This window comes from Chlamydotis macqueenii, chromosome 13 (assembly GCF_036417535.1).
Source record: "Chlamydotis macqueenii isolate bChlMac1 chromosome 13, bChlMac1.mat, whole genome shotgun sequence".
Classification (NCBI taxonomy): Eukaryota; Metazoa; Chordata; class Aves; order Otidiformes; family Otididae; genus Chlamydotis; species Chlamydotis macqueenii.
In genome coordinates, this window is record NC_141568.1 from 14,255,249 (window position 1) to 14,283,231 (window position 27,983).

General features: G+C 39.6%; 1 protein-coding gene across 3 annotated transcripts; it reads left to right on the plus strand.

The window, feature by feature from the left end:
* The first annotated feature begins 1,612 nt into the window (after window positions 1-1,612).
* RSPRY1 (ring finger and SPRY domain containing 1) lies at window positions 1,613-27,459 on the plus strand. 3 transcript variants are annotated; one of them, XM_086758020.1, is made up of 15 exons: window positions 1,613-1,630; window positions 1,855-2,349; window positions 6,397-6,449; window positions 7,963-8,075; window positions 11,666-11,792; window positions 13,242-13,300; window positions 13,610-13,676; window positions 14,410-14,541; window positions 15,773-15,888; window positions 16,668-16,811; window positions 19,592-19,703; window positions 20,648-20,750; window positions 22,276-22,428; window positions 24,564-24,668; window positions 25,628-27,459. In XM_086758020.1, the coding sequence occupies exons 2-15, from the start codon at window positions 2,003-2,005 to the stop codon at window positions 25,722-25,724; spliced, it is 1,728 nt and encodes a 575-aa protein (XP_086614146.1). In that variant the 5' UTR covers window positions 1,613-1,630; window positions 1,855-2,002; the 3' UTR covers window positions 25,725-27,459. The 3 variants fall into 3 exon arrangements, with proteins under 3 accessions (XP_086614146.1, XP_086614147.1, XP_086614148.1); XM_086758021.1 differs by lacking the exon at window positions 1,613-1,630 and having other exon boundaries at window positions 2,216-2,349; window positions 6,397-6,537; XM_086758022.1 differs by lacking the exons at window positions 1,613-1,630; window positions 1,855-2,349 and adding an exon at window positions 2,366-2,504 and having other exon boundaries at window positions 6,397-6,537.
* The last annotated feature ends 524 nt before the right edge of the window (window positions 27,460-27,983 follow it).

A 27,983-nucleotide genomic window follows, 5' to 3' on the forward strand; every position in this document is an offset into this window, starting at 1 on the left:
CTTAACTGAATTCAGTTTCTAAATCTGTAACACCCAAACAATGCAGTATTAGATTTTTGTAACATGAGTTACTAAAATACCGTTAAATTATCTGGATTCATAAATATATGCTTTTAACATAACTAGCTCTTCTTTAAAAAAAACAAAAGCCAGCCAACCAACCACCCCACACACACCCTTTAAAGTCATTTGAACCAGTTGTGATCTTACACAATTCCATTTAAGATCTGTGCAGTCTGTATTGTCACCCTCCCATCTACTTTTTACTTGCTGGCTGAGAAGATAACAGCTATATTGGCTCAGATGGAAGGAGCCTGGTGTCCCACCTCTTGTTGTGGTTAAACTGTTTGGAGGATAAGGCAAGCATGTTGTGATGCTGAAGCCCTTTTAATGATCTGTGGTTTGGGAGTTTCTTGAACCAGAAGTCAAGATCTTGTATTTTTTTGCAATTAATATCTCTTGAGGGATTTTTTTTTTGTCCCATTAGTTGGCCTTCAGTTAATTTCTCAGTACTGAACTCTTCACCATGCTAAAAGAAGGTAACATACTTCAAACCCACAGAAGTGTCAGTGGGAGATTTGTTTGCAGTGCTTTTCCAGTGACAGCCATACATCTAGAGACTTACTCATATGACCAGTTTCTGGTTTCCCAAATTATCTTGTCCCAGATGGCAGGCAGCAATTGCATGGTTGCCAGTTGACTCTGATGATAGGGAGCCTTTCATATTTGGAAGGAGGCAACTGTCTTTGACTTTCTCTTAATTTTATGGTGATACATGTCTGCTGTTAAATAGATTATTTAATAATTGTAGAATAACCTGTTACAGGAAATCCATCATAATTTCTAGTTTAAATGTTAAACTTGATTTTTAAGAGTAACATGAATTTAGTCTTAAAAGTTACTACTTCTGGTATGCTTGAAGTGCATAAAGAGTGAAATTGTCTTTTGTAGGGCTTTTAGCTGTGACTTTATATAATGTTCTATAGAAATATACACTATGGCTTTAAAAACTTGTAATGAGGCAGGGGTCTGAATCCTCTTGCTCTTGCTAGCATTCTCAGTTCAGTGATTCTGAGCTGTTGTCTTACAGTCCCAGTTACTAATGGACCTATATTTGATCCAAGCCATTGTAATCGAGAACAAAAGAATGACTGAAACAGTTTTAGTTCCCAAAAAGGAAAGGGTGGGTTGATGCTAGATCCGAGCAAGTATACAACCTGCTCAGAAAACACCCCTTTCCAAATCCCGGTTAGATTTGTAGGCATTAAAACAATGTCTGTAATTCTGTTTACTTCAGGGTCAGTACTTGGTGGTGCTTTGAGTGAGAATCCAGTTGATGTAGGCACATTCTAAAAAGATGTGTTTGTGTGCAGATGGACTCAGTTCATTGTTAAATCTATTGGTTTTTGTGATTTTGTAGCATCTGCTGGAAATGATACTGAACAGTCCTGATGTGAAATAAGCAGCTTAAATGTGCAGCCTTCGCTTGGATGGCTTGAGCAGTATGTTGCTATAGAGTAAAGAGCAGTTGAAACTGGTAATACTACAGTTAAAGGGTAGCAGTGTGCTACATTTAAGGACAAAATTGTTCCTCTGCATCTAAAACCATGGAAGAAATGGGAAATAGCAGGTAATGTAGAAAGGAATACTGTGTGGGAGGGAGCGACATACCTAGTGAACGTCATCCTCCTCCTCCTCTTCCTTTCCCCTTCCCTGCAATAGACTTCAGGTACAAACCTCACATTTTCTAGGTGCTTTATCCAGCAAGATTGATTCTGTTTACTAAAATAGGAATTTTTCTGTTATTCATTAGAAGTAGTAACACTGACTCTTGTTTTGGGTTTGTTTTTTCAGACCTCCTTCTGGATGACCAATGTGATTTTTAACCGATTATATCTGAAACTTAAGTCTCCGACTTCCCATTCCAGTTGGTAGCAACGCTTACAATGCAAAAAGAATCACACTTCAGGATCACACAAACATTAATCTTAAAACTTTCTAGATGATTGTAGTTGCTTTGGTTGTGTTCTATGCTAGCAGAAGCCTTTTTCAAGGTTTACGGTTGACTCTAGAGCACCACGTTCCCCGTTTACTGGGAGCCTTGGGGGCTAGCAATATGGGAAACTCATGTGTTTGCCGCGATGACAGCGGAGCAGAAGACAACGTGGAATCTCAGAGTCGGCAAACGGAGAACAGTAGAGGACATGTACCTGAAGCGAGGAGCCACCCAAGGGACCCTGTTCGTCCACCCAGGAGGGGTCGAGGACCTCACGAACCAAGAAGGAAAAAACAGAATGTGGATGGGCTAGTGCTTGACACACTGGCTGTAATTCGGACGTTAGTAGATAAGTAAGTACCTCCTCAAGGAATAATTCAACATGAATGAAAATGTTCTTGTCTTCTCTCAAACTGTGACTCCATCCTCTCACCGATCTACACCTGACCCTCCCTGAAGCAGCCGCATGTTTCCATCTGGAGGCTTAGGAGAGGAGCACCTTTCCTAGGTAATAGAAGTAGCTCCTGAGTGCCCAGGTACAGACTCTTCCAGGAGCTGAGGAGCTTTCTCACAGTTCCTGTGTGTGCCTACACCCAGGTGGGATAAGGAGTGTGCTCAGTATTTCTTACCTGGCATAGCTATACAGCTTAGGAAGCAATGAACATGCCAGAGTTTGGAAACTTCTGTCCTAAATATTGGTTGTTGTGTAAGTTTTCTGTTTTCAGGCTCTACTTACTTCTTTGGAAATGGTTAAGCAAAACTGAGAGCTTTGATCTTTGTTAGCTTGTATAAACAGACTGAGGTTTTCTTTCCAGTTACAAGCCTGACTATTTTTTAAAGACTGCATGTTGTGGCTGTTCAGCTCATGATCCCAGTATTGCATTCCTTGCATGCTCAAAGCATCCATTAAGGGTGTGGGGGATATTTATGGATTCATCCTTTTTTTGTTTGTTTGTTTTGCATTGCTTTCTACAAAGCTTTAAAAGGACCTTCAAAATGATGGGTTAAGTTAGCTCATCACCTTTTGGTTTAGGTGCAGGCTAGGAATTGGGAAGGCCAGACCAGAAGGAAAAACACTATTGTAGCTCCACAGCTGGGGTTGAGTTTAAGGTGGATGAGGCTCTGGATAAGCGAGCTTTGATTCATATACCTGCTTTGTTACTCTGGAATGTGCCTGCGGAGGAGGAGTTTGTCTTCCTGTTGTAAAATGCTTTAAATGGAAATACCAGGGTGGTTTAGTTTTTGGGTTTCTTTTTTTGTTTGTTTTTTTTCTTTCCTTCCCTGAATACTAAATCTAAGAGGGCTTTTTTTAACAGACTTTATTTTGAGGTCTGTCTTCAAATCATTAAGTTAAAATAATGGCAATTTTTTTTTTTCCAAAGTCTGTCCCTAATCTCGCATGCCTTCCCCTTTCCCCTAAGTTCAGCTCCTTAAGCTGTTTCACAACACTTTTGCACATAGTTGATCCTGTTCCTGTGGGTCTTGCAGTCAGTTTTGTAATCTTGTAAGCACTTTCCTATGCTACTGAGGGACAATAAACCTCGTTATTTCACTGATCCTGGAGTCCTGTTTCTGACAAATTCCTGAAGCTGCTGTATTTTTTTTTTTTGTACAGACTCCAGTGAGATACTCCCTTAGACTCTCATAATCACATAGGTTGGAAGGGACTTCTTGAAGTTCATCCACTCGAGTGTCCTGCTAAAAATCCAGGTCTAGTTGGAGCAGGTGGCTCAGGGTCTTACCCAGTCAAGTGCTGAACATCTTCAGCACTTCTCCCCCTCTTTGAGTCCCTGTTTCAGTGTTTGACCACCCTCAGTGATTTAAATAAGTAAACATCTTACAAAGATGGAGTCTCCCATGTTCCAGCCCACCCCTTTTGCCTCTTGTCCTGTTGCTGTGCACTTTGAGAAGAGTTTGTCTCTGTCCTCTTCTCTTCCCATTACATAGTTGCAGACAGTGATAAGGTTTCCCCTTCTCCCTGTCCCCCGGCCCCCCCCCGCTTAATAATGAACAAATCTATTTCTCTTAGCGTTTGTTTGTATGCCATGTTCTCCAGCCCTCAACCACCTCAGTAGCCTTTTGCTAGACACACTCACATATAGCAATGCCCTTCTCATCCTGGGGAGCCCAGAACTGGGCTGTACTGGTATACTGGTTTCCTCTGTTTCATGTTAAGGCAGTTGGTAAGACACAGCTGGTTTATAACACAACTACATATTACAAGCTGTTGCAGATAAGACAAAGAGCTATGCCTATGAATAATGGAGGGGTCTGTTCACGAGGCAAATTATCTAAATGTGTCAAAAAAAAAAAAAGTGAAGGAGTCTTTCTCCTAGACATGAAGCTAATTATAGCCCTTTTTAGATTAATGGGAATGCTCACTTGGGGGGGGGGGGGGAAATAATCCATGTCTGGAAATCTTGGTTTTCAGTGTCAGTGAGAGACTGTAGGAATTAAGTATGTTCTGTTATTACCTGTTTCTCCTAGAGCCTGATTTTTCAGTTTTGAAAACAACACAACTGAAGGAAATGTAGGGAAGCCGACAAATCTCTCTGTGTCAAAAAATGTGCAAGAATATGTCAAACTAAAATGAAACCGTGTCAGTAACAGCAGGTTGGAAATACGGGCTTTGGTGTGATAGTAATGGCCTTAAGTGAAAGATAGCAGTCTAAAGAATGGAAGGCAAAACCCTTCTTCTGTGAAATTTTTGTCCAAATTCTGTACTGAAACCTCATACGTGAGGATGTTCTTGAGATGGATTGTGAACTTACTTGTTATACTGTGATCGGCAATGAACGGTTGCTTTCCTTGTTTGCTGTTTGTTTGGATTTTCTTGTTGAGGTTTTTTGTTTGTTTTATCAAATCTCAAGGTTTAGGCATAAAACATATCTGACAACTGCTTTTTTTTTTTTTTCTTCTGTCATAGCTCCTTCCTAGAAGGAAAGGAGTTAAGCTTCATTTCCTAGCCTCAGAAGAATAAGTACTAGTTTTTGGAGTTTATATAAAGTGCTGTTTTACAAATTAGGAAACTAGCAAAATAACTGTTTCCAAATTAGTAAGATGGGGATGTTTGGAAGTTACGTGGTTAAAATGGCAAATCAGTGGAACAGGACTCTCCTTTGCTCAGTGCCAGTATTGTTAATACCTCCTTCCCATGACAGAATCTGAAATCTTGCTGATAAAAATTTAATCCTTTTTTATCAAAGCCTTTACTTATGGTGTTGTATTTTTTTTTCTTCTTTCTTTGAGTCTTTGCATCCTTTCTCTTGAAGTAATTCTGTTTGCAGAATTGCACTGCTTTTTCCTGCTGGTGAGATTAGTTTCCAGAAGAAAGGCAAAGAGATGCTTGGAGGAAGAAAAAAAGTGTTTCAAGTATTACAGCAATATAAAAATGTGCTAAACTCCACTTTAGCATTTTCATGTGGAAATACTTGAGGTGTTAATTTTTGGGTAGAAAAATCATGTATTTACATTGTATATTTCTAGTCAAAACTGAGATTTTTCTCTTCTTTTATAATTAATCCCTCCAAAGTAGGTATTTTTATCTGCATGATTATTCTATGTTGAAATTTTCTAAAATTCATCTGTCTTTCACGCTTCCAATTTCATTTTGAGGTGTGTGATTGAAACGGAGCGTGGCACACACCGTTCTAAGCCTGGGGTTGGTTCACAGTGTCTAAGTAGCACTGAATAAAGCATTGAGGACATGCTGCTGCCGAAGTCTTTTCTGGATCTGGAGGTGCTTAGGATTTTGAAAACTTGCTTTAGGTACTTGCAGTGGCAGTGCCTGGGGAGATAAGCACTGGACAGAGGTTCTTGCAGTTGCTCTGATTGAACTTTTTATGTTTTTCATGCTGGAAAGGGAATTGGGTTAAGCATCCTCTGTTAGAGTGCCTTTATTTCTTACAGCTCTTGTTAATGAGTTTGAAGCCTATGATGCTGTTAGGTGCCTTGCCTTTCAGTTTTGTGGATTTTTTAGTATTTATATTCGGGGGGGGGGCTGGGGGGAGGAAATCACATTTAAGCTGTGTCCCTTGTGCACTGCTCTTGGCTCGCTTCATGACCTGTGACATACAGTCTTTGTTACACGCTCCAAGGAACTCTGCTAATGAGTAGCACTACGCCTAAGCATTTTGTTTTAGCTTTTTGACATGCAGATACGGATCACCATCTCATTTATCAGCTACTGTAGATAAGCAGATGTTGACTTTGAGCCAGAAGAAGGCTCAAACCCCGTCTGTGTTTCAGATCTGAAAACAGCATTAACAGTCTGCAGCCTATGTAACTTCCTTGTGTTAAATACTTACCAGATTAATTTTCTGTCTGTGTATTATCATTTTATTTGGTACACTATGTTGATGATTGTGCATAAATTTTGACCTGTGTAATATCTCTTTCAGTGACCAGGAGCCTCCTTATTCAATGATCACGTTGCATGAAATGGCAGAAACAGGTATCGAGGCACTGTGTTGGGCATTTCAGTTGTGACTGCAAAGCAAAAAAATCCCTCGTTTCTTTGCGAAGAAAAATACATGCTAGCAGTATGTATTACAACTTGCTGTAGCTCTAGGGATGTGGGATCCAAAACCTAGTTCTGCCCTTCAGAAGGTTCCCTGAGCTCATTGCGTTTGCCTGAGTTTTTTTGAATTCCGTTAAACATCCCACATGAACTCTCCAGAAGCAGCCAATGGATGGGCACAAACACATTGTAATGGCATTAAACCATAAGCCACAAAGAATGTCTGTTTGCAGTAAGACAGAAACATCCCATATATGTATGTAGACATGGCTTAAACCCATGTGCTCCAGTGTTGGCAAATAGCACAGACTTTTTGTCTTGGCTTTTGCTGTCCTTAGATCTCCACTTTACTGATATTGCTGTTCCAACCTTGTCCCTAGGTACTCCTGCAAGCTGAGCCATGTTTGTGCAAGGGCTTTTTTTCTTTGTTACAGTAGAAGTTCTCCCAGCTCAAGACCTCTACCAAATTTCTGGTTTAGGTGAATTCTTATCTCTCTCAGTAGAGTTGGTACTGGTCTTAAGAAATGTATTTCTATATCAAAATTAATTAATTAACCTGATTAGATATTACAGCAGTTCAGTACAATATTTTTTGGAGGAATGTGCTAACAGAACTCAAACTACAATGTGTGACTTGTATTTACTTGTCATTGAGGAGATTTAGCACTACCTTCAACAATCTCACTTGCTTGTATGCAGATAGAGACTGTCTTTATTTCCACTTCTAAGAGAACTAGTTTCTTGTAAATCCAAATCTGTTTACTGTATTAGTAGTTAACAATTTATATCTGGATTGTTTTTTACTTGCAAGTAGAAGCCCTTGTCTACTCATTAAACAGTGAGAGCTATTCCTTATGAAAGCAGATTTTCTTTAGACCACCAGCCATGGCACAAGCTGATGTGGTTCCTCTGAGGTCGGTGTTATCTGGGGGAACTCAAGAAGAGTGCTCTGATTCTGGCTAGGAGAAATTTCTTCAGTGTCATCATGGATGAGCATTGAGAATCATAGAACTGCTTAGGTTGGAAAGAACCTTTAAGATCATCAAGTCCAACTGTTAAGCTAACACATTTAACACTTAAGAGTTGACACTGAGCTCTTGAGTATCACACTGGAACAAAGTGCTTGTCTATACTGGTCTTGAGTGTTCCTTCCTCATACTTGTGGGAACTAAAGGATGCTCTGACCTGGGCAGGACTGTTCTCCAAACAATAGAGGTGTTCACTATTATCCAAGCTGCTGTAAACCTTTTTCTCCTCCAATTTAAACTTGTAAAGTCCTGCAAACTAAGACATTAATGTAAAAAGTAAACTTTTTAAATTTTTCCTAGTGTCTCTAAACTCATTGTGTAATCTTGAGGATTTTTCAACTTACGTTTATGGATGCATTTTGAACACTTCAGAATTGCAGTGTTAATTCTGAGCATTATTTCTGTTTTGTGGTTGACAGATGAAGGCTGGTTAGAAGTTGTCCAGTCTTTGATTAGAGTTATTCCATTAGAAGATCCACTGGGACCAGCTGTTATAACGCTACTACTTGACGAATGTCCACTGCCAACAAAAGTGAGTCTGAAGTGTATGTGTTTATCTGTGGCTGAATTTCAGTTACTCATAGTTGCCACACCCATGATAGCTTCTGGGTGGGTTTCACCAGTGATGCAAGACTCTTAGCTGTTCAGAAAATGGGTGTAACTTTTAACTTTGAGTGATTTGTGGTGACTTGGTATCTAATTGTTACTTAATGCTAGAAGCACTGTAGGGGGAAAAAAATAAAATAAAAAAAAAAATAAAGGTAAGTCTGGTCTGTGGGGAAGAACAAGAGGCCTTTGGTCTTCAGCTGCTTGTGTTGCTGTCCTCTCCTGCTGTGTGGTACATGCACGCTGTGCACTCGGGGTGTACAGAAGCTGCAAAGGCAGTACGAGTTCTGCTGTTTTGTGGTCAGGTTCTGCAAGCTGCACATTTACAAGTCACTAACGAACTTGTTCCTGCCCTGCATATAAGGAATGCAATGCAAGTGGGTGTATTAACTTAAACAAAGGACACTTTTTAACTATGAGATATCTAGAGATAGTTTTGGCAAATTGAACTTTTTTTTTTTTACTGACCACTAATCTGTTGTTTGAATGGAAAGATGACCCAAGGTGTTCATACTGTTCTGGTACAGGTGTTTTTAGTGAGAGCTTCACCATTGCTGAATCATTTTCAACATGATGATTGTACAGAGAACTTGTCTGTCTTCAAGTCCTTGTTGTTATCTCATATAATCAGAAATTGGTGATAACATCATTGCAGCTTTCATTTATGAATCTGCTTCTTATGCTGCCAATTTTAGTTTTCAGTTTGCATTGTCAGGGATATTACGACACCATTACGACACCAAGTTGTGTGGTGCCGTCGACACGCTGGAAGGGAGGGATGCCATCCAGAGGGACCTTGACAGGCTGGAGAGGTGGGCCCGTGCCAACCTCATGAAGTTCAACCAGGCCAAGTGCAAGGTCCTGCACCTGGGTCACGGCAATCCCAGGCACAAATACAGACTGGGCGGGGAATGGATTGAGAGCAGCCCTGAGGAGAAGGACTTGGGAGTGCTGGTGGATGAGAAGCTTAACATGAGCAGGCAATGTGCTCTTGCGGCCCAGAAGGCCAACCGCATCCTGGGCTGCATCAAGAGAAGCGTGGCCAGCAGGTCGAGGGAGGTGATTCTCCCCCTCTACTCTGCCCTGGTGAGACCCCACCTGGAGTACTGTGTCCAGTTCTGGAGCCCCCAACACAAGAAGGACATGGACCAGTTGGAGAAGGTCCAGAGGAGGGCCACGAAGATGATCAAAGGGCTGGAGCACCTCTCCTATGAGGACAGGCTGAGAGAGTTGGGGCTGTTCAGCCTGCAGAAGAGGAGGCTCTGGGGAGACCTGATAGCGGTCTTCCAGAACCTCAAGGGGGCCTACAAGAAAGATGGGGAAAGGCTGTTTAGTAGGGCCTGTTGCGATAGGATGAGAGGTAATGGTTTTAAAATAGAGGGGGGGTAGATTTAGATTAGAAATTAGGAAAAATTTTTTTACGATGCGAGTTATAGAACACTGGAACAGGTTTCCCAGAGAGGTGATGGAGGCCCCATCCCTGGAAACGTTCAAGGCCAGGCTGGATGAGGCTCTGAGCAACCTGATCTAGTCTGGGATGTCCCTGCTCCTTGCAGGGGGGTTGGTCCCTTCCAACCCTAACCATTCTATGATTCTATATAAAAAGCTCGTAGCTTTTTGTCTTAAATAAATGCATGAGTGGCCGGAGAGCTAGTCAAGCTCTCTACCTGAAGTAAAGTGGTTTTTTATGTTCTGTGCTGTTGATTAAAGTCATCTGATACTTTTGAACAAGTGAAATGTTGTATAGGCTTTCACATAGACTGCAAAATGATTTTGGAAACAAAGCTACGACTAGAAACTTTGCATGCTCTGAAAAAGAAATCAGGAAACTGAGACCACTCAAATGCACCATATGAGGAGTGATTTTGTATTTTTTGTTTGACTGTACAATGTACTTGGCAATCAAATGATTTGTTTTTCAAAAGCCACATGACTTTTATTTAGGTACTTTAATTTTAAGGAGTTAGCTATGACATAGTTAACCTTAACAAGACAAAAGGAATAGGATGCCTGTTCATGGAGTGCACAGAGGTTTTTCTGTGCAATCTCTTTATGGCACAAGGAGCTGCAGTTGTGGGATCTGCTGCTCACATGCAGCCTAGTAAACTGTTTGCTACTGTTCATTTTCTTTCTAGTCAGGATAAGCTTAAGTTTTTGGTGTGAAGAGTTTTAAGTCAGTGCTCCACTTCTGTGACAGCTGGAGAACAGCAGCAGGCTGTATTTCATTTTCTGTTATTGTAGGCTATGAAGTCCATAAAGTTAAAATGGCACTGCAGTAAACTGTTTATTCCATGAAGTCTTTATTTAACTCAATATGGTTGATCTCTGTGGTGGTTCTAATAATGGCTAAAAGCAGTATCAGAGCATGTCAAGAGTCTAATTTTAGTGAGGCTTTTCAATCCCAAATCTTTTTCCATTCCAAATCTGTGGCTCAGTCATCCTTTCTTCTTGCTCTGTGATTTCCACTTAGTGTCAGTCCTGTTCATCAGTTCTGGTTTTGTGGCTTTTCTTTTGGGAACATAACTACTTTTCAGCGTTATCTCTGTACAAACCTCGGACTCTAGTGCAGTAAATTGATTTATGTGTGATTCAAACACAATTCAAAATAACATATATATCCAACTTGAGCAGTACTAGTTATTTCTCCAAATGGCCTGCTGATGACTCCAATATGAGGACTTCTGTTTTAATTAGATCCTAGCCTGAGATTATGCAATTTCAATCTGAATCAGCTGAAGCTTTCATGAAATCTGGAAAGTTGAGGGGGATTTGGAACTTTGTGGGGTGGGGTTCCCCCTGTGGGATAACTTGTTCTGGCTCTAGATTAACCCCTAACCACTCTGAAAATGGAGGGTATGCTCTAGATCTATCTTGAATTTTATCCATACCATACTGCCTGATGGAAGGAAATCAAAGCATGGCATTTTAGATGTCTTACTCTCATTGGTTACTTTCTGAATTAGTGTGACTACAGAAAGCTATTCATGCTCTCAAGAATACTATTTATGATGTCCTGTAAAGCTGATGGCATCCTAAATTTATGATGAGGATGTGGGCTCTTTTGTGGGGTCATGTCTCTTTAGTCCTGAATTGTAAAGTCTAAAACAGCCTTTTTCTTTTGGAAGGGGTGTGAGCTTTAGGACATGGGTAATAAATTAGATGGCAGTAGTGCCATATGTGCTGATTGGTATTGTTTGCCTTTGTTTACTACTCTAGTTCCTATTGCTATAGGAAGCTCACTTGTGTATGTCCAGAACGGTCCTGAGTTGTTGATCACAATAATGACCAACAACCTAGGGGTAATTTTAAAGTTACAGCTCTTGGGTATGTTGAACTTCTCTTCCCATCTTTTCTTTATTATCTGTCTATCCTAGAAGATAACCATCCCTTGCTGTCTGTAATATTATGCTGACTTTAGTAATACAGTGTCAAAATAATTTGTTGTACTATATTGAGTTGGAGGAAGACTGTATCTGGTCAGTAATGTTGAAGAGATTTCTGATTTTTCTTTTCCAGGATGCATTACAAAAGTTAACTGAAATATTAAACTTAAGTGGAGCTGCTGCTTGCCAGGATGCTTGTCACCCCGCCAGACACCGAAATACAACTGCAGTACTGGGCTGCTTAGCAGAGAAGTTAGCAGGTAAAGCTGTGGGATTCTTCTGAAAGCTTACATTTGGTTCGCTGAAGCACCTTCTGCTTTAGCACTCGCAATGCAGACTAGTACAGAAATGTTTTCTTAGAACTGAATAATGTTCTGCATTGAGGGGAGACCTTGTGTGACAGGTGTGACCAAGTCTACTGTTTGATTAAAATGTTGAGCAGTCAGTAGCTGGGGTCTGAATAAGCCATTCCCAGTCCCAGATACTTTAAAAGATCAAACCCTTCTGATGCGTTGTTAGCGATTGTGGATCAGTGTGTGTTTGTGGTATATTGCCTTAGTGCTGGTAATTGGTCTTTTCTGTCGACCTGCTCTGGCTGTGTGAATTACTGAGAACACGTACTTCTTTAGCTGGTAGGCAGGAGTATCAAATTGGTAGTCTTGAAGGTTGTGTAGAAACAAAAAAGAAAGATGCTCTTTCCGCTAAACATGTTCTGTTGTAGTTGGCTGAAAAGATTTTCTTCTGTGTTACTTAAGAAAACTGCTAGGATTCTATTTTAAGGTGACTTTTCATGTAAGACTTTTTATTCCCTGTCATTTCTAGTACCCTGCTGGAAACTGATGATTAAGTTTCTTTCCTGCTAATGGTCAGTTTTCTATCTATTTTTTTTGTTCCTTTTCTGAAAGCAAACAGGAAAAGGAGGAAAGATTGTCCACTGTCACCTAATGGTTATTAAAAAATAACTTCAATATTTCTGTCAAAAAAAAAGTAAAGGACAAAGGCAGGAAGCATTTTTGTACTATAATACTCCTACCTTGTTATACTAAGTCAAAATGAGATCCTGTATCTACTTTTGTCTTAGTGGTCATGGAACAGATCTCACTGTATCAGGTTGGGCAGCAAATCAGTTAGTGCTGTGTTGGAACCCTTTGCAATTTGTTAGAGGTCGCAGGTGCCAGAGTTTGATTCCCTTGTATCTCTCTTGATTAAGCAGACAGTATTTCAGGGCTTTTTTTTTTTTTTTTTTAACTGGCTGCTTGCCATGGTGCTGCTGCAAATTGTATAATTAACTATCAATTAGGCTATATTAGATTCTCAGTTTTGCTTATTTTGGGCTACTGATAAGTGGAGCTGGTCTTTATACTTTAGAAGTAAAGGGGAGCCAGTCTCATTGAGAAAGTAACAAGCATGAAGATGCTAAGCAGAGGTTGATGGAGTCTTACTTCAAAAATCTCAGAAGTGTAGCTAGAACTCTGTACCTGTTTACAGCAGATAAACTGAATATTTTTGTGATTTCACAGTAACTGTGTAATTATTAAATGGTAGCAAATATTTGGCTGGGAACAATGATAATTGTTCTGTTTTATAGTTCTGCTTTGCTGCAAAGTTCTTTCGTGTTGTTTAATCTGTTGCCATGCATTTAGAAATCTGTGCAATGATGAGTATATGGTAGTTCCCATGGATGGATTTAATTTTTAATGTTCCTGTAGGTCCTGCAAGCATTGGCTTACTCAGCCCAGGCATATTGGAATATTTACTTCACAGCTTGGTAAGTGTCTTCAATCTTTTTGTACGCATCCATACATAGCAATTATAATGCAACTTTTTTTTTTTTTTTTTAAATTATTATTATTGAGAGAAGTTAGGGTCGTGTTTGGTAAAGACTGGTAGTAGATGTTATAGAAAACTGAGATTCCAGAGAGTCTGGTCTACTCAAACCAGCTCTCAAGAGGAGGGTGGACTGGATGAGCTTTGGGGGTCTCTTTTGACCCAAAGCATTCCATGACAGACTAGCAGCTTTTCCTATCCATCTGTGCTGGGTATTTATTAAATAACTTTTCTTTCTGCCCATGTTTAGAACTTCCAGTCCCATCCAACAGTGATGCTTTTTGCACTAATAGCACTGGAGAAGTTTGCACAAACAAGTAAGTATTAGCCTGATACCGCTCTTAAGAGCTGTACTATGGCTCCTACTGCATGGTTGTCACTGGCTTCATCTGATCACTCTTGGGAGCATGGGAGAGACTGGATTGGTGGGAACACAAATGTGAAAAAGAAATGTTTGTCCACTCACAAGCAAGAAGAAATGTTTATTGCTTTAGTAACACCCCTCTACCCCTCAAAACTCTTGAGATATTTCCTGAAACTCAGTGCAGTCCTTCCCAGTTAGAAATTGCTACAGAGGGCTTATGGCGTAAAGCCTTTGTCACTGAAATAAATCTGTATTGGAGATGGAGAGAAGCTATGATTGCATGTTTGCAGGCAGGAGAAAATATTTATTGCTTTAAGGGTTTGTGGGGGGGGGGTGTCATTAAGAGATTTGCTGAAACTCGGTCCTTTTCAGCTTAGAAATTGCTACATAAAGATTTATAACATGACACCTTTGTTACTTGAAAAGAAATAAATCTGCATTAGAGATATGGAGAACAGCTGTGATCTAACAGTTTCTTGATGGTGCAGCTCTGTGCTGAGAAGTGGCATACCTGAGTGCTAAATTAATTTCATGTCTGCTTGGGGAAAGAATTTTATGCTGTTTGTAATAGTGAGGTTTAAAGGAGTTGGGGGGGGGGCGGGTACTGCATTTGTAGAATGTTACTATTTTTAACTAAACTTATCCCTAGTTTATAGTAATTATTCTTTTTTGCTCTTAAATTGCAGGTGAAAATAAAATGACGGTTTCTGAATCCTGCATTAGCGACCAACTGATCTTGCTAGAGAAATGGACACATAATCCAGATTATTTAAAACGCCAGGTTGGATTCTGTGCCCAGTGGAGTTTAGACAATCTGTGTAGGTATAACAAAGGGATGGATTCATTTGAGGACTACTTTGTTTTGTATAAGCACTTACTGTAAATATACCTGGCTGCATTTGTAATCACTCTCCTTCAAAGAAAAAAAAGACAAATAAATCTAGTGTAATTGCATGGAAAGGAAATTTTGGCAAGTAAAATGCTTGTGAAAGGAAGTGGTTTGTACTCTGCAAGTTGGAGCTGCAATGAAACTTCTTCTTTGCACTGTATTTCCTGTAACACATGCTTCAGCAGACATGCTGAGTAGCTAAATAGTGCAGCTCTGTCTCTGTGGAACAGCTGGATTACTGACACATCCTGGTGACAGTCATTACGGTGATCATACGCCAGTGCAGTCCCAAAAAATTATTAAAGACTTCAAAGTAAAGATACAGTCTTGTGATCAAAAGGGAAAAGTGTTTGACAAAGCACTCTACTATTTTGTCCTTTTGGATGACTAACAGTCATCAAATTCACTTGTTCAATTGTGATTTCAAGTGTGAAGCAACTCTAAGGACCTTGTAGTTTCTAATGCCTTATAAATAAATTTGGGTAAAAGGACTTGTTGGGCTTTAGGGGGCTGTAGCCACCCTATGGAATGCCAGTGTCAGGTGTGTTCACTAAACATCTGTGTAAGTGTTGTAGCAAGTTCGAGATATATCAGAGACCCTAAGAGAAGATTTCTGATTTGTAAATTAGCATACATGTGTCAGCAATTTGACACCTGGCAAGACACATACTTCTGATCCTTCCATGTGAACAGGAGACGAAGGGAGAAAGAGCTGCTTTGGCTCAGTTCAAGTTCATCACCTACCTGAAAATGAGAGAGTAAAAAACTTCAAATCTTTGTTTTCCCCTTCTTCCTCACCCCCAAAATCTTTTCCACTGTGATGAAGCAGAAAAACTCTGCGCAACTGAATATACAAATACAATGGTAAATCATGAAACAGTGGCATCTTGGTCTGAGCTTAGATGCCTTACATTTGCCTGGTTTCCTGAAAGTAGTAATTAGACTGCAGGAGCTCTAGTCAGAGGTATAGGCTGTGTTCTGATGTTTAGAGGATATTTAACAGGCAGTGCGTTGGAAGTGGTGCTGTTTTCATGCAGGCAAAATGTCAATATTTCATTCAGTTATGTCAAAAATTAATTGAATCCTAGAGATTGCCGATGTGTGAAATGTTTAAAACAAAGTTTTGCTGCACAGTGATTAAAACTGGTTTCATTTTGCAGTTTTAAAAGAAGGCAGGCAGTTTACATATGAGAAGGTTGACTTGACCAACATCAGGGCTATGCTGAACAGTAACGATGTCAGTGAATACCTGAAGATCTCGCCCCACGGATTAGAGGTAAGATACCGTTTTATGATTTTGGCCTAAGAAGTAATCTGAAGAAAAAGGCAGATTTTAACGATTCTTGTTTGCTACTTGCCCCTGTGATTTCCGAAGTTCTCTGCCAGCTTTGTATAGAAAACTTGCTTTGTTCAGAGGGCCGTAACATTGCTACACTAATCTCAATTGTAGAATGTTCACCGTAAAGTAACACCTGTATCTGTGCCCCAGAACTTCAGAAAAGTAAGGAGGTTTCTTAGTCAGCTGGCTTTTCACTGATTTAGACTAAAATTGTTCACAAAGTATAATTCTTATTGTTTTTCCTGTCCAGTTTTGAAAATCCCATAGCAGTAGGATTTTTGTCTAAGACGTATGTTGGGTGTTTGTTGGGTTTTTTGTTGTTTTTTTTCCTCTATTGCTTTTTTCTAAAGACTTGTTTGACTACTTAGAATTTTCATGAATTAATGTTTAATATCTGTCTTTTGTACTAGGAGTCAGCTAATAATCAATGACTTAGGTCTCCCTATCTTTGTTGTCTTCATCTTTAAATCTTTAAATTTACTCTGTCAGCTCTCTACTTCCCTGCTGCCCTGTGGTTTACCATTGAACAATTTTCAGTCTTGCCTGCCTGCTAGTTTGTGACAATTATTGCTATAAAGAGAAGTTGCTTTCTGGCTGACGTGCCTCTAAAATTATGTTGGTGTATTCTTATATGCAAGAAACTATATCCAGGGAAGAAAGGGGCTTGTTTGAGTGCTGATTTTGTAGAAACTTAACTTTTGGTTTGGTTTTGGTAGGCTCGATGTGATGCCTCATCCTTTGAAAGTGTTAGATGTACGTTCTGTGTCGATTCTGGAGTTTGGTACTATGAAGTTACAGTCGTTACTTCGGGAGTGATGCAGATAGGATGGGCTACCAAAGACAGCAAATTTCTCAATCATGTGAGTACATGTCATGTCAACCAGCTGATGATGTAACTTCAGTATTTTTCTACTTACAAACACCTATGAAAATAGCTGTGGTTATTCTATTTTTCTAAAGGAGAAACTTGCGTATTTCCTTCAATTTTTCTGTACTTTCATGAAGCTGTTTTTGCTGAAGTTAGTGATACAAGGAAAGGCTGTATTGTCATTGCTACAGACCGACACTGTTCACAGAAGTAATGCATAGCTGCTGGCAGTGACAGCTTGTAATCTACTTGCTGTTTTCTGGAAGCTACAGGGAAATGGCTTATTTCTTGTGGTTTAGTCTCTTCTTGGAAATTCTTTAGATAACAGTGGTGGTTACTCTGTTTTTTTTGTGAAGTAAACAATTGCTTACTAGGAACTAGCAGATTATCATGCACTGACTTTTATACAGGTCGCAAAGCAGCCATTTGATTACCCTCTTTAACATGCTTCCCTATTAAATTAACTTTCACCAGGGAAATAATTATTTAAATTGACTCTGTAATATCATGGTATCATTGGATCTGCTGGTAGCAGCAATATGGTATGGTTTGGGTATGTGACAGACTTATTTGTAATTAAAAATCAGAATTACAAAGAGATTAAACCCTCTACCCTCTTGCCTTTATTCTGAGAATATAGAATAAGTATGCTGTCTTATTTTATAGTTTGCTTTCCTCTCCTTCTCATCCAGATGATTTAGTATCTTATTCTTAATTCTAAGTATTCTTCTTCCTCCTATTTTACTTTTAAAATTATGTACTTACTAGCATTAAAGCAAAACATGCCATGTGCACATGAAATCCACACCTATAGTCAAAGAATAATCTCAAATGTTAGTAAGATGTATCTAGGACTTCTTTTTTTTTTCTTAAATCTTCATGGTAACTCCGTATGGCTGTTGTAAACCCAGTATGCTGTAGCGTATTTTCTTCAGTATTTCCATAATTCTAAGAAAGTGCAATGATTGCTACCCAAAAAAAATCCCTGCTTCAGCTTAGAGAGGACTTTCTGTATTATCAGACTTCCATTAAAGTTCATTGAAGTGCAGGCTAGGATTTTGGTACAAAAGGTGTTTATGGCCTAGCCTACCACCACTGACCAGAATGGAAGGATGGTGCTGGGATTAAGTTGACACTTCTACTGGCTGAGCTTGAGTAAGAAATCACCCTTAGCCCTGCTTTATTGTTGTGATTGCATGGCTTTCTGTTCCTACCTGGAATTCAATTTTGGAGAAGAATTATATATTTTAATGTGGAGATAAGCAGTTAAAACTGCTCACTTCTGATTATTAAAGAAAAAGTAATTCTACAGCTGGGTTAAATGCAGAAGCTAATATGAAGACAGGCCAAATACACACATGTGAGTAAATATGGATGGTGGGGGCTATGAGAGAAATCAAAGAGATGAAACTAACATCAGTGGCAAGAAACTCAGCAGGAATAAGAGAGAAGCTTCCTGTGAGTTCAGTGGTCTTGCTACATTAATTCTAATTATTCATGTAAATAGCACTGTTGCCTGCTGGTGTGTAACATGCGTGTATCTCTACATCACATCCAAAGTCCAGTCCCACATTTCTAGCATGTAATTGCAAGTATTATTTTAATTTAAAAAAAACCAAACAAACAATAAACCACAACCAAATAAAAATACCCTACAGAGCTGTCCTGAGCACAGGCATTGTAGACATTGAGTGTAATGGAAACTGTTTGAAATAAAAGCCCATGTGTCTGCCTTTAGACTAAGAGGATTAAAAGATTTTTCCCACTTACTGTTAAGGAGCTTGGTGTATGTGCATTTTTCTGTCTGTGCTTCCTGTACAAGCTATGAAGGTAGGAGATGTCACGTCTCTGAGCAGGATGATTTTCTGTTGCTACCACTGTTTTGCTGGTGGCTAAGTGCTACTGTTGTTTTAGTTCATCGGGTGCCTACCTGAAAGACAAGGATATTACCTTCTGGGTACGTCACAAACACAGTCATCACAGTAGCCATATGCTCTCTATTTACAGCACGTGTAGCAAAAAGAGTAGTCCTAAATATGACATTAAACACCCATTAGCTGGGCTTAGCTTTAATTTGGGACATCTGAGGCTTGTGTAATCAGACCCTGTCTGGTATTTGCACTCCAGACAAACCATGCTGAGCAGAGGAAGTGATCTTCCATAATGCTTTTGAATTTCATGAGTTGGCTGTCCTACGACAGATTCTTCTCCCATTCTGGAACTTTTAGTTCTGCATTTGTCTTGGATGTTGGGGCTGTCACTTGATAAGCTGTTCACTAATTGAGGCGGGCTGGAACTGAAAGGGACACAATGTGCAACAAATTCAGCGAAGGGACTATGGGTTTGTTGTCTTTCTGTGTACTATGTGTTCTAGTGGCACTTTGATATCTTGTGGGGGAAGGTATTAAAAGTCTGGTACTGGGACTGCACGATAACAGAGTGGTTATGCTTCTGTGTTGACTTTTTAAGAGGAAGAAAGTTAGCTATTTGGGTATTAGCCTTCTGACTTTTAAATATTTTAATAGACAGGAGCGATTTGACCTCACAGAGAAGGAAAACCACTTTGGACACATCCCTTTCTTCCCTCTCCTCACTCCAACAAATTTATTTTGATATGAAAATGAAACTCAGACTAGTTTGAAAAAAAATTATCTTCATGGGGGTGGGAGAAACCCTGCTCTTGAATAAATGGTATAGTTGAATAAAAATAAACTTTAGCCCTTCTCTGTGAGGAATGGCTGCAGACTGAAATGCTTTACTCTTTTGCTAAAGGAAGGTTATGGCATCGGGGACGACGAATACTCCTGTGCGTACGATGGCTGCCGGCAGCTGATTTGGTATAATGCCAGAAGTAAACCGCATTCCCATCCCTGCTGGAAAGAAGGTACTCAGTCCATCTTCTGCTGTTTCTCCTAGCTGGATTTCTGCATGGAATTTTTTTCTTTTGCAGGTGTCTAGAAAACAGTTTGTTAGTGGGTGCAAACAGAGCAGTTACTGCCTAATCATAACAACAGTTATTGTACCTTTACTAGTATTTGCAGTGGTTCAAATGTACCAAGTGGACGCCACGCTCTTGTTCCCCAATCTGTGTAAAGAGTCGTGTTGGTTACATGTTTCCCTTTTCATAGGCAGAGTATAAATCAGCATGAACTAACATTGCTGGACATGTAATCATAAGACTTTTTTTCCAGATGTTTGTAGTCATACAAAACAGGGTTGAAATCTTCCTTTCTGAATTGAAAGAGAAGGTAAAAAAACCTTGATTTCTGAATTAGACTTTTTTTTTTTAAAGGAGAAGTTGCAACGTCTTGTTTATTTTAAATTCTTGGTTAGCTACTTGGACAGCAAAGTTCTGTTCTTTTCTTGATCTCAGCTTTGTTATCTTGGTAGGAGTCTGTGCATGCCATGCTTATGTGAACTGTGCTGCCCAAGGGTGGCTAAATTAAAACACTTATTAAAAAATAAATGGCATAAGCACATTAGAAACTTAGACTTTAGCAACTATGTGTTCAGAGGATATCTTCAACAGTGTAAAATAGCCAAGGAGAGGCAGAGTACAGCCTTGTTCTGACTTCGGCAAATATGCTGTAATATTTCAGTTATGTAGTAGTAATGCTCTGGCAGGCTAAAATTTTTTTTTTTTTACTCTTTTGTCCTCATTGTTTTATCTAGTTACAGCCTGTATCAATGTTTCTTCCTTTATTTTTTTTGCAAACACTTCCTTTTAAGTGAGGCAACTCCGAGTGAGATGTGATACTTAAAACAATAACCGTTTCAACTGTTGGCATTTAACAGAAATCTTTAAATTATCTTTGTTTTGCATGTAAGGAGACACAATAGGATTTCTACTAGACTTGCAAGAAAAGCAAATGATTTTCTATTTAAATGGAAACCAGCTTCCTGCCGAGAAGCAAGTATTTTCATCTGCTGTGTAAGTATGTGCTCATTTGGAAGGACAGTGACCTGTATGGATAATTGTTTTAATTAGATGAAGTGTTTCCTGTTTGAGATGTAAATTCACATTTGCTTACCTGAAGCCATAATTAAGTAGGTTTCCCAATTGAAAGTTGCTTAGAAATCAGCGAGAAGGATGTAATTTTACAGGTGGATTTCAGTGCCCAAAATAAATACTTTGGACCTTCCAAAGGTAGGTTCAACTCTGTTTCCTACTGTCAAACTAGCACAGAAGTGAATAGAATGAGGCCAGAGCAAAGATGAACAAATTTCTAGTAATGATTGAGGAACTGTTGATTTTTTTTAAAAATAAAGCCTCAGTCCTCTAAATGCTGAGGAGTGCGTAATAACTTAATGCCACTCACTGGGGCTGGTTCCTGTAGTAGCATATTGAGTATTCATGGCAGGACATCTCTTGGTAGGGTTACAGAAAGGTGTTAGGCTTATTTTGCCAGCTCCGTTAAAATTAATGCGTGGCTAATTCCTCTAACTCTCATGGAAAAGTTCAGCCTTTTAGTTCTGAAAAGATAAGCTGGTGTGATACTTGAGAGAAAAGCTATGCAGTTTAATTAAACATTACAGTAGTTTGTAAATGAATACTACTGTGCTAATGATTTCATTCATAGTTTCTCCTCAAAATTAAGTTCAAGATGCAAGCAAAATAGTAATTCCATGTGTTGCAGACTATCTTGTCTATTCCACTTGCCGTACTCTGTTCTTCAGTGGAGTATGTCATTTATATACTCAACAGATTCTGTTACGTGGTTAGAACTTGGGGTATTACTCAAGTCAGGCCCTTTCAGTAAATAAAACTGAGAAGTGATAGCTGTAGTGTTTTCACAAGGTGGCTGTGAAGAAAAGACAGCTGTTCTGGGGTAATCCTGCAAGGGCAGGGAGGAACAGATGGGAATTGTGCTAAGAGAGCTCAGACCTGGATTCATCCTGTGTGGGTCGCACACAAGTGCACAAGAGTTGCAAGTTCCCCGGATTTGTCCCTGCTCAAATAAAGCAGCAGGAGCAGTGGACACAAAGGTGTCCCTTGCAGTTGGTACTGCTCCTCACAGCTCTACTGCTCCTTAGAGCTCTACTAAACAGCAGTTGTTTGGAAGAAAAATACTTCTTCCAGTGCTGCAGGAGCTATCTGAGCTGATCAGTGTAAAGAAGATCAGGTGGTAGGCTGTTCAGATGTATGTATCTGCTTTTAGTGTAAGTGTGACTAATCCTAGCTGTGGAGCAGGCAGCCTTTATTGGCTGACTCAGTAGTAAATTCAGATAAAACTTGATAGTAAATGCAGAAGTTGAGAACTAAACAAGGAAAGTATGTGCAGCTGAAACTGGATGTGTTAGAGGTTTTTCTCCCAGTTAGCTTCAGAACGCTTCTACTGAAGGAACTGTTCTCTTTATTTCAGGGTATATTTCTGTCTGGTAATAGTGGGAACATATCTGGAAAGCTCTGCTATTGTTAAGTCATTCTAAAATGTCTCTTGTTCATCATATTGCAGATCTGGCTTTTTTGCTGCAGCTAGTTTCATGTCCTATCAACAATGTGAGTTCAACTTTGGGGCAAAACCTTTCAAGTACCCACCATCAGTGAAGTTTAGTACCTTCAATGACTATGCCTTTCTGACAGCAGAAGAGAAAATCATTTTGCCCAGGTAATCCTCCTCTAGTTTCAGTGTTTTTGCATATGGAGAAATAAAATGCTTCACTTCTGAGTTGCATAGTCCTATGTTGTACTTAGCAAAGTTAATCTTGTATGGGGTCACACCTCTACAGGTCTCTTTCAGAAAAGGTTTATGTCGTAGGCTACAATGCAACTTCGTGAGTAGGGCAGGAGATAAACAACCAAAATGCATTATATTACAAAAAAAAATTAAAATAATTTGAAGCTAAATTAAAATGAACTAGTACTGCACAGTAAACTGGTTTTGGTATAAGTGCTGCCTGCTGTCTAAGAATGATTAGGTTGGTTGAGGTATAGTCTTAATTAAAAAAAAAAGTCATATTTAAAATTGACCTAATTTGTGATATTGGCCCTATGGAGGTACTGAGTGATTGCAAGATTTGAAGTTGACCTTATTTTCTAATTCAGATGGAAATTTCCTTCAGTGTGAATGATAGTACCAACAAAGGTTATTCAAATTTAGCAGCGCTTTCCCACCTAAATATAAAGCCAGATAGAAACAGGTTTGGATACACTTTTTCCTTAATTTACCAAACTTCTAGCAGCAATGGAAACAAATATTTTTTTTCTGGTTTAGGTCATTAATAATAAAATAATTTACTGGAACACAAACAGTAACAGTACACAGTGTAATCTGGATTATAGCGTACCCCAGATTTGCAACTTTGTGTAAAGATGGCCCTCGAATGGTGCTGATATAGGTGGTTGAAAAAAATCTTTTGTTGCATCTTAATTGGGGGCAGTGGTGGTTGGAGGTGGGTACCCCTGGCTATAATACAATTCAAGAGTCTGGGTTTGAATTATCTAGCTGTTCAATCAAGTGAATGTAGGTGCTTAGGTATCTTAGTGTTTAAAAAGAAAACAAAAACATACCTTACTCTTGGATCTGAGTCACACATTGACAAAGTTTGAGGCCTCTGATATTGTATTTATGCAGAGAAAAATCAAATGCAACTTGCAAGACCACTTTGTACTTACAGGTAGCCAGAGTAATTTACACCTGCTTGTGACTGCAGGTGCTTTGAGTGTCTGATTTTATCCCTTAAGATGAGCTGTTAGTTGTCATTCTTGGTCAGCCTCCTTTTCAAATGAAGTGTTCTTCTGTCTCATTAGTGTCATGCACTAGATGAGGGGTTTTGCAGCTTTTAGCTGATTGTTGTTGCAATAGTGCCAGAATGACATCATGCTTAAGCATTAGCTGTCAGGATTTGATTGTGCTAAAAGGTGTAGAGAGAAACTGGGGGGAAACTGGTTTCCTGTTGCTGTCTGACTGGATAAACTTGGCCTTGTGTTAGAGCCTATTTAATATGTGATGGCACTGAAAGGCTCTGTTCAAGGTTGGACACTGCTGCTCTTTGTTTACACAAAGATCATCCCTGCCCTACAGCCTGAACAGTTTGGAAACGATAAGCAAATCCTAAATTAATAGATAGCTTTGATCTTAAAAGCGATAGGGGGGAAGAGGAGGCAAAAGCCTAAGTGGACCCTAATTATCCATCGTGGGACTTAACATAAACTCTTGTAGAGCTGTGCTGAATTTACTGCATGTAGTGCTGGAGCACAGTCTAGGCTGGACATGTCACCCTGCCATTCATCAGCTTTGATGTGCAGTGTATGTGTTCCAAATTTGAAATGTCTTATTTTATCAAATAGTGGGTTTTTATCCATTTACTCTCCCTTGTGGCAGTTGCCATACTGGGCTGTTGATTTTATTTTCAATTTCTATTCTTTTAAACTGTGTTACAGCATCATAAGATTTCTGAATTTTGTTGGCACATGGGTTTGTGTGGTTTATTTGGGCTTTTCTAATTCTTAAGAGTACACAGATACTAAAGAATATTTTTTAAGTGTTCGGCTGTGGGAGCTAGAAGAACTTTAATCTAACACCCTCTTTGCCCCTTTCTGACAGACCAGAATAGGGAGTTGAAGACTGTTCTGCACATCCCTGGGTGTGTTAAGCCTTTTTTGTGGGAAGTTTTTATCGATGTTTATCAGCAGTAATTAAGTAGCACAGGCAAGCATTGCGGTGGTCTTGAAGCAATACTCAGGATAGCAATGAATCTATCATTTTGAGTCATACTAGTGTGTGTGTGTCTCTTTCTTCAGACACAGGCGCCTGGCTTTGCTGAAGCAAGTGAGTATCCGAGAGAACTGCTGCACGCTTTGCTGTGATGAAGTAGCAGACACAGAACTCAGGCCATGTGGACACAGGTAAAACCTTAAAAACAACACAACCAAAGAAACGGGAAAATGTGTGTTTGATGTTCAGCTTAGGTGAGACCAGATGCAGTCCCTGCTTATCTTGTTTGACTCCCCAGCATAAAGGAAATCACCCCTCCTTTGAAGGATGTGACAGAGGTTAAGTGTAGTACTCTCACTGTTCCCTTCACCCCAGTTCTGAGCAGATTTAATCCCTAACTGTGTGTGCGTTTGGGGCTGGGCAAGTACTGTGGCTATGTACGTATGCTACCCCTGCGCTACCGAGTCTTAATTCCCTGATATCAAATGTTTTACTGATGAGTACTTGTTTAGTACTGGTGCTCTGAAATCCAGATCACGAGGAGAGCAGGAAATTTGGAAACTTGTTATATACTCAAATACTCCTTAAATGTTCAACAATTGGATTGTCTCAGGTCACAAATTCATCTAAAAGCTAAAAATGGGTCAGCAGTATGAGTAATACTGTGATAGCACTTTCCTGCTAGGAAGCAGCCTATTAGGAAATTAATCCAGTTAAGTCCAGTTCCTTAGTGGTTTTAGAGCACTCGTGGAAACAGTCTTGCCACGGGTCTGGATGCTGGAAAGTTAAAAAGAGAAGAGATGTGCCCTGCCTGCTGTGTGTCAGTAAGAAGTGGAGACCGCTTCACACAGGGCACTGGGACTGCTGTTCTCCAGACTGGAGCAAGTGTTAAGATTAACAAAAGCAAGCCAGTGTAATCCCGACCAACTGCACTAGCAGTTTCGGGTCTGTCAGATGCTGAGCAGCAGGAGTGCCTCTCAAAGCCTGTGGATCCACACACCTGACTTGAAATTCCTAATCTCCACACTGAAAGACTTATACTGACTGTTTCTAGCAGGCTAACTAAACTGCTTAGTGCTTGGATTTTTTTTTCAGTTTTTCATACTGTAAATGCAGGCTTTAACGATTTTTTTTTTCTTTTCTTCTTCAGTGACCTGTGCATGGAGTGTGCCTTGCAACTGGAGACCTGCCCTTTGTGTCGACAGGAAATACAAACCCGCGTCAGACAGATCTCTCACATTTCATGACACACGTGGAGAGATACCACAGACTTGTTTTTAATGAACTCCAACCAATACTGAAAGGGGAAAGCATCTCTAACCAATCTTAATGCGCATAGAACCATAGCCATGGCCAGATTTCATGCTAAGCTGTAATCTGTGTATCTTAAAAAGGAAATCTTTAATAAGCTATTTCAGGTTGCCAGCAATGGGAACTGGTTTCAACAGTAAGGAGAGCCGGTAGGTCGGTGCGCTGTGGCTATTGGTTCCTCCAGGCAAGACCGTAGGAGAGTTGTCTCTCTTCTTTCCCCTTTCCTTCTCACCTGTTGCAAGTGCTGAAAAAATTTGCACTGGAAGTACATGTACAATGCATTTTAGAAAAGAAGAGAAAAGGAAGTATCTCCTAAAACAGGGCCATTCTGTCTTGTGCTCGAAAGTCTCTATTTTTGGCAGAAGTCAGTACTAAAAAGAGAATGCCAATGATTTCCTGTTTAATGTAGCCTCCTGCTGGTCAGAGACTGTATTTTCCGACAGTGGATATTAAACTGCTCAAAGACTTAATCTGTACACAGACTGATTTGAAAAGACAGTGTGGAGACTGTAGAGAAACTCACATGTTTTAATAACTTGGTGATTCCAAAGAATGTTCTGATTTGTTTTTAATGTTAAAAGATCGGTGGTATTTTCAAGTACATAATGTTTCTGATGCTTTTAACTTCAGTACCCACATTTTTTTGTGAGGATATAATTTTCAGGAGGTATTCTTAACTAATTATAACGCTGGACTGGAATTAATTTGATATTCTGAGTATTTTTTAAGGTATCATCGAACATCTTTTTTAATCAGTGTTGTTTTTGAAAGTTATGTTCACTTTGGAAATATTGAGCTATCTTAAAAGACTGGAGGAGAATTTTTTGGGCCAGTTTATTTAAAAAAAAAAAAATGTTACTTGGATAGCAAGTTCAGTCTTATTCCGTAACTCTTTAAAAATGCACCTTGCTTGCCACGTGTCAGCCCTGCTCTGAGCAGGTTTGGGGCCACACTTTGTATTTTTGGTAGGGGTTGTAAAGTGGGAGACTCTGCTCCACTTTAATTACACATTTGTGATGTTTGTATGTTAAGGATGCATTTCAGCAGGCAGCTTTTGACTGTTTTACTAGGTTTCTACAAGGAATCAGGGTTCACTGCTGGTGTTGGTGAAATAGCACAAAAATCAGTGGAGTTACGCTTATTTTGCACCAACTGAGGATATGACTCAGTCTCTTCCAAGCCTTGTACAGGCTGCTTTTTTAAATTATCTGGTTATATAGTAGAACTTTACTAATTCACGCACAGCTTGCCAAAATTATCCTGCTTCTTGGCAGTGATGCAACAGCAGGGGCTGTTGTAGGGAATTATCATGCTGTGATGTATCTTATTTTTAAAATCATTGATTATCTTCATTGTACTATCAAGTATTAACAAAGCAGAGCTGAAACTGCTTCTTCCCACTGCGCGCTCTTGCTTCCTACTGACCTAAATAGGAGCCGAGAGCTCTGCACACAGGTCCCAGAATCAAGCTCTCTAGCAACTCCTGTCACCTTCTGCCTTTGCTAACTCACGGGTGCTGAATTTCATCTGAAATGTAAAAGAAGAAAACACCAGGAAAAAAAAAAATCTTTTTCATTGAACCTCTGGAGTACAATGTGTGAATTAGGAAAGTTCTGTCCATTTTTTTTCTTGTTGACTTTTTTCCAAATACAAACTGAATCTAAAACCAGAGTGCTGGTTAGTCTTTTTGCTAGAATGTGAATTCTCTTCCACCTTGGATGCCTGTTTTGATTGGAGTCAGACTGGCAAGTCTGTGCCATCGCTGACTGTACGTTACGATATTCTGCTGTAATCCACATTGCCAGTCAGGGCTGAGTCCCTTCCTGCTCGGTGCTGAATGAGCAAACATATGAACACCATCACTGCCACAGGGATCTTAGAATTTCAGAATCACTTGAAGTTTTAAATGCTTCCAAATGCCATGATACATCTTTATCCCTAAGGTACAGAGATACTTTAGGAAAGAGGTGGGACAGAACCATTTTGAACTCTGCCTTAATAGATTCTAGTAACTTCAGGGCTTTGGTTTCCCTGGCCAGGATTAACTGAGGTAAAATTTTCAGAAGTGCCTAGGACTCCTGATTTGTATCAACTGCTGCATGAGATTAAGCTCTTAAGGCCCAGGTCCAAAAGGCTTCTAGTTGTCTTGGTTCCCTGTGAAACGGAGGTGACCTAAGACACTTGCCTTTGTGGAC

Excerpts from the sequence above, each read along its gene's own strand:
- RSPRY1 (XM_086758020.1), top strand. The coding sequence starts at position 2,003 with ATGATTGTAGTTGCTTTGGTTGTGTTCTATGCTAGCAGAAGCCTTTTT. Across the intron at positions 16,812-19,591 it reads ACAGCAAATTTCTCAATCAT|GAAGGTTATGGCATCGGGGA; the intron begins GTGAGTACATGT and ends CTTTTGCTAAAG. Across the intron at positions 19,704-20,647 it reads CCATCCCTGCTGGAAAGAAG|GAGACACAATAGGATTTCTA; the intron begins GTACTCAGTCCA and ends TTTGCATGTAAG.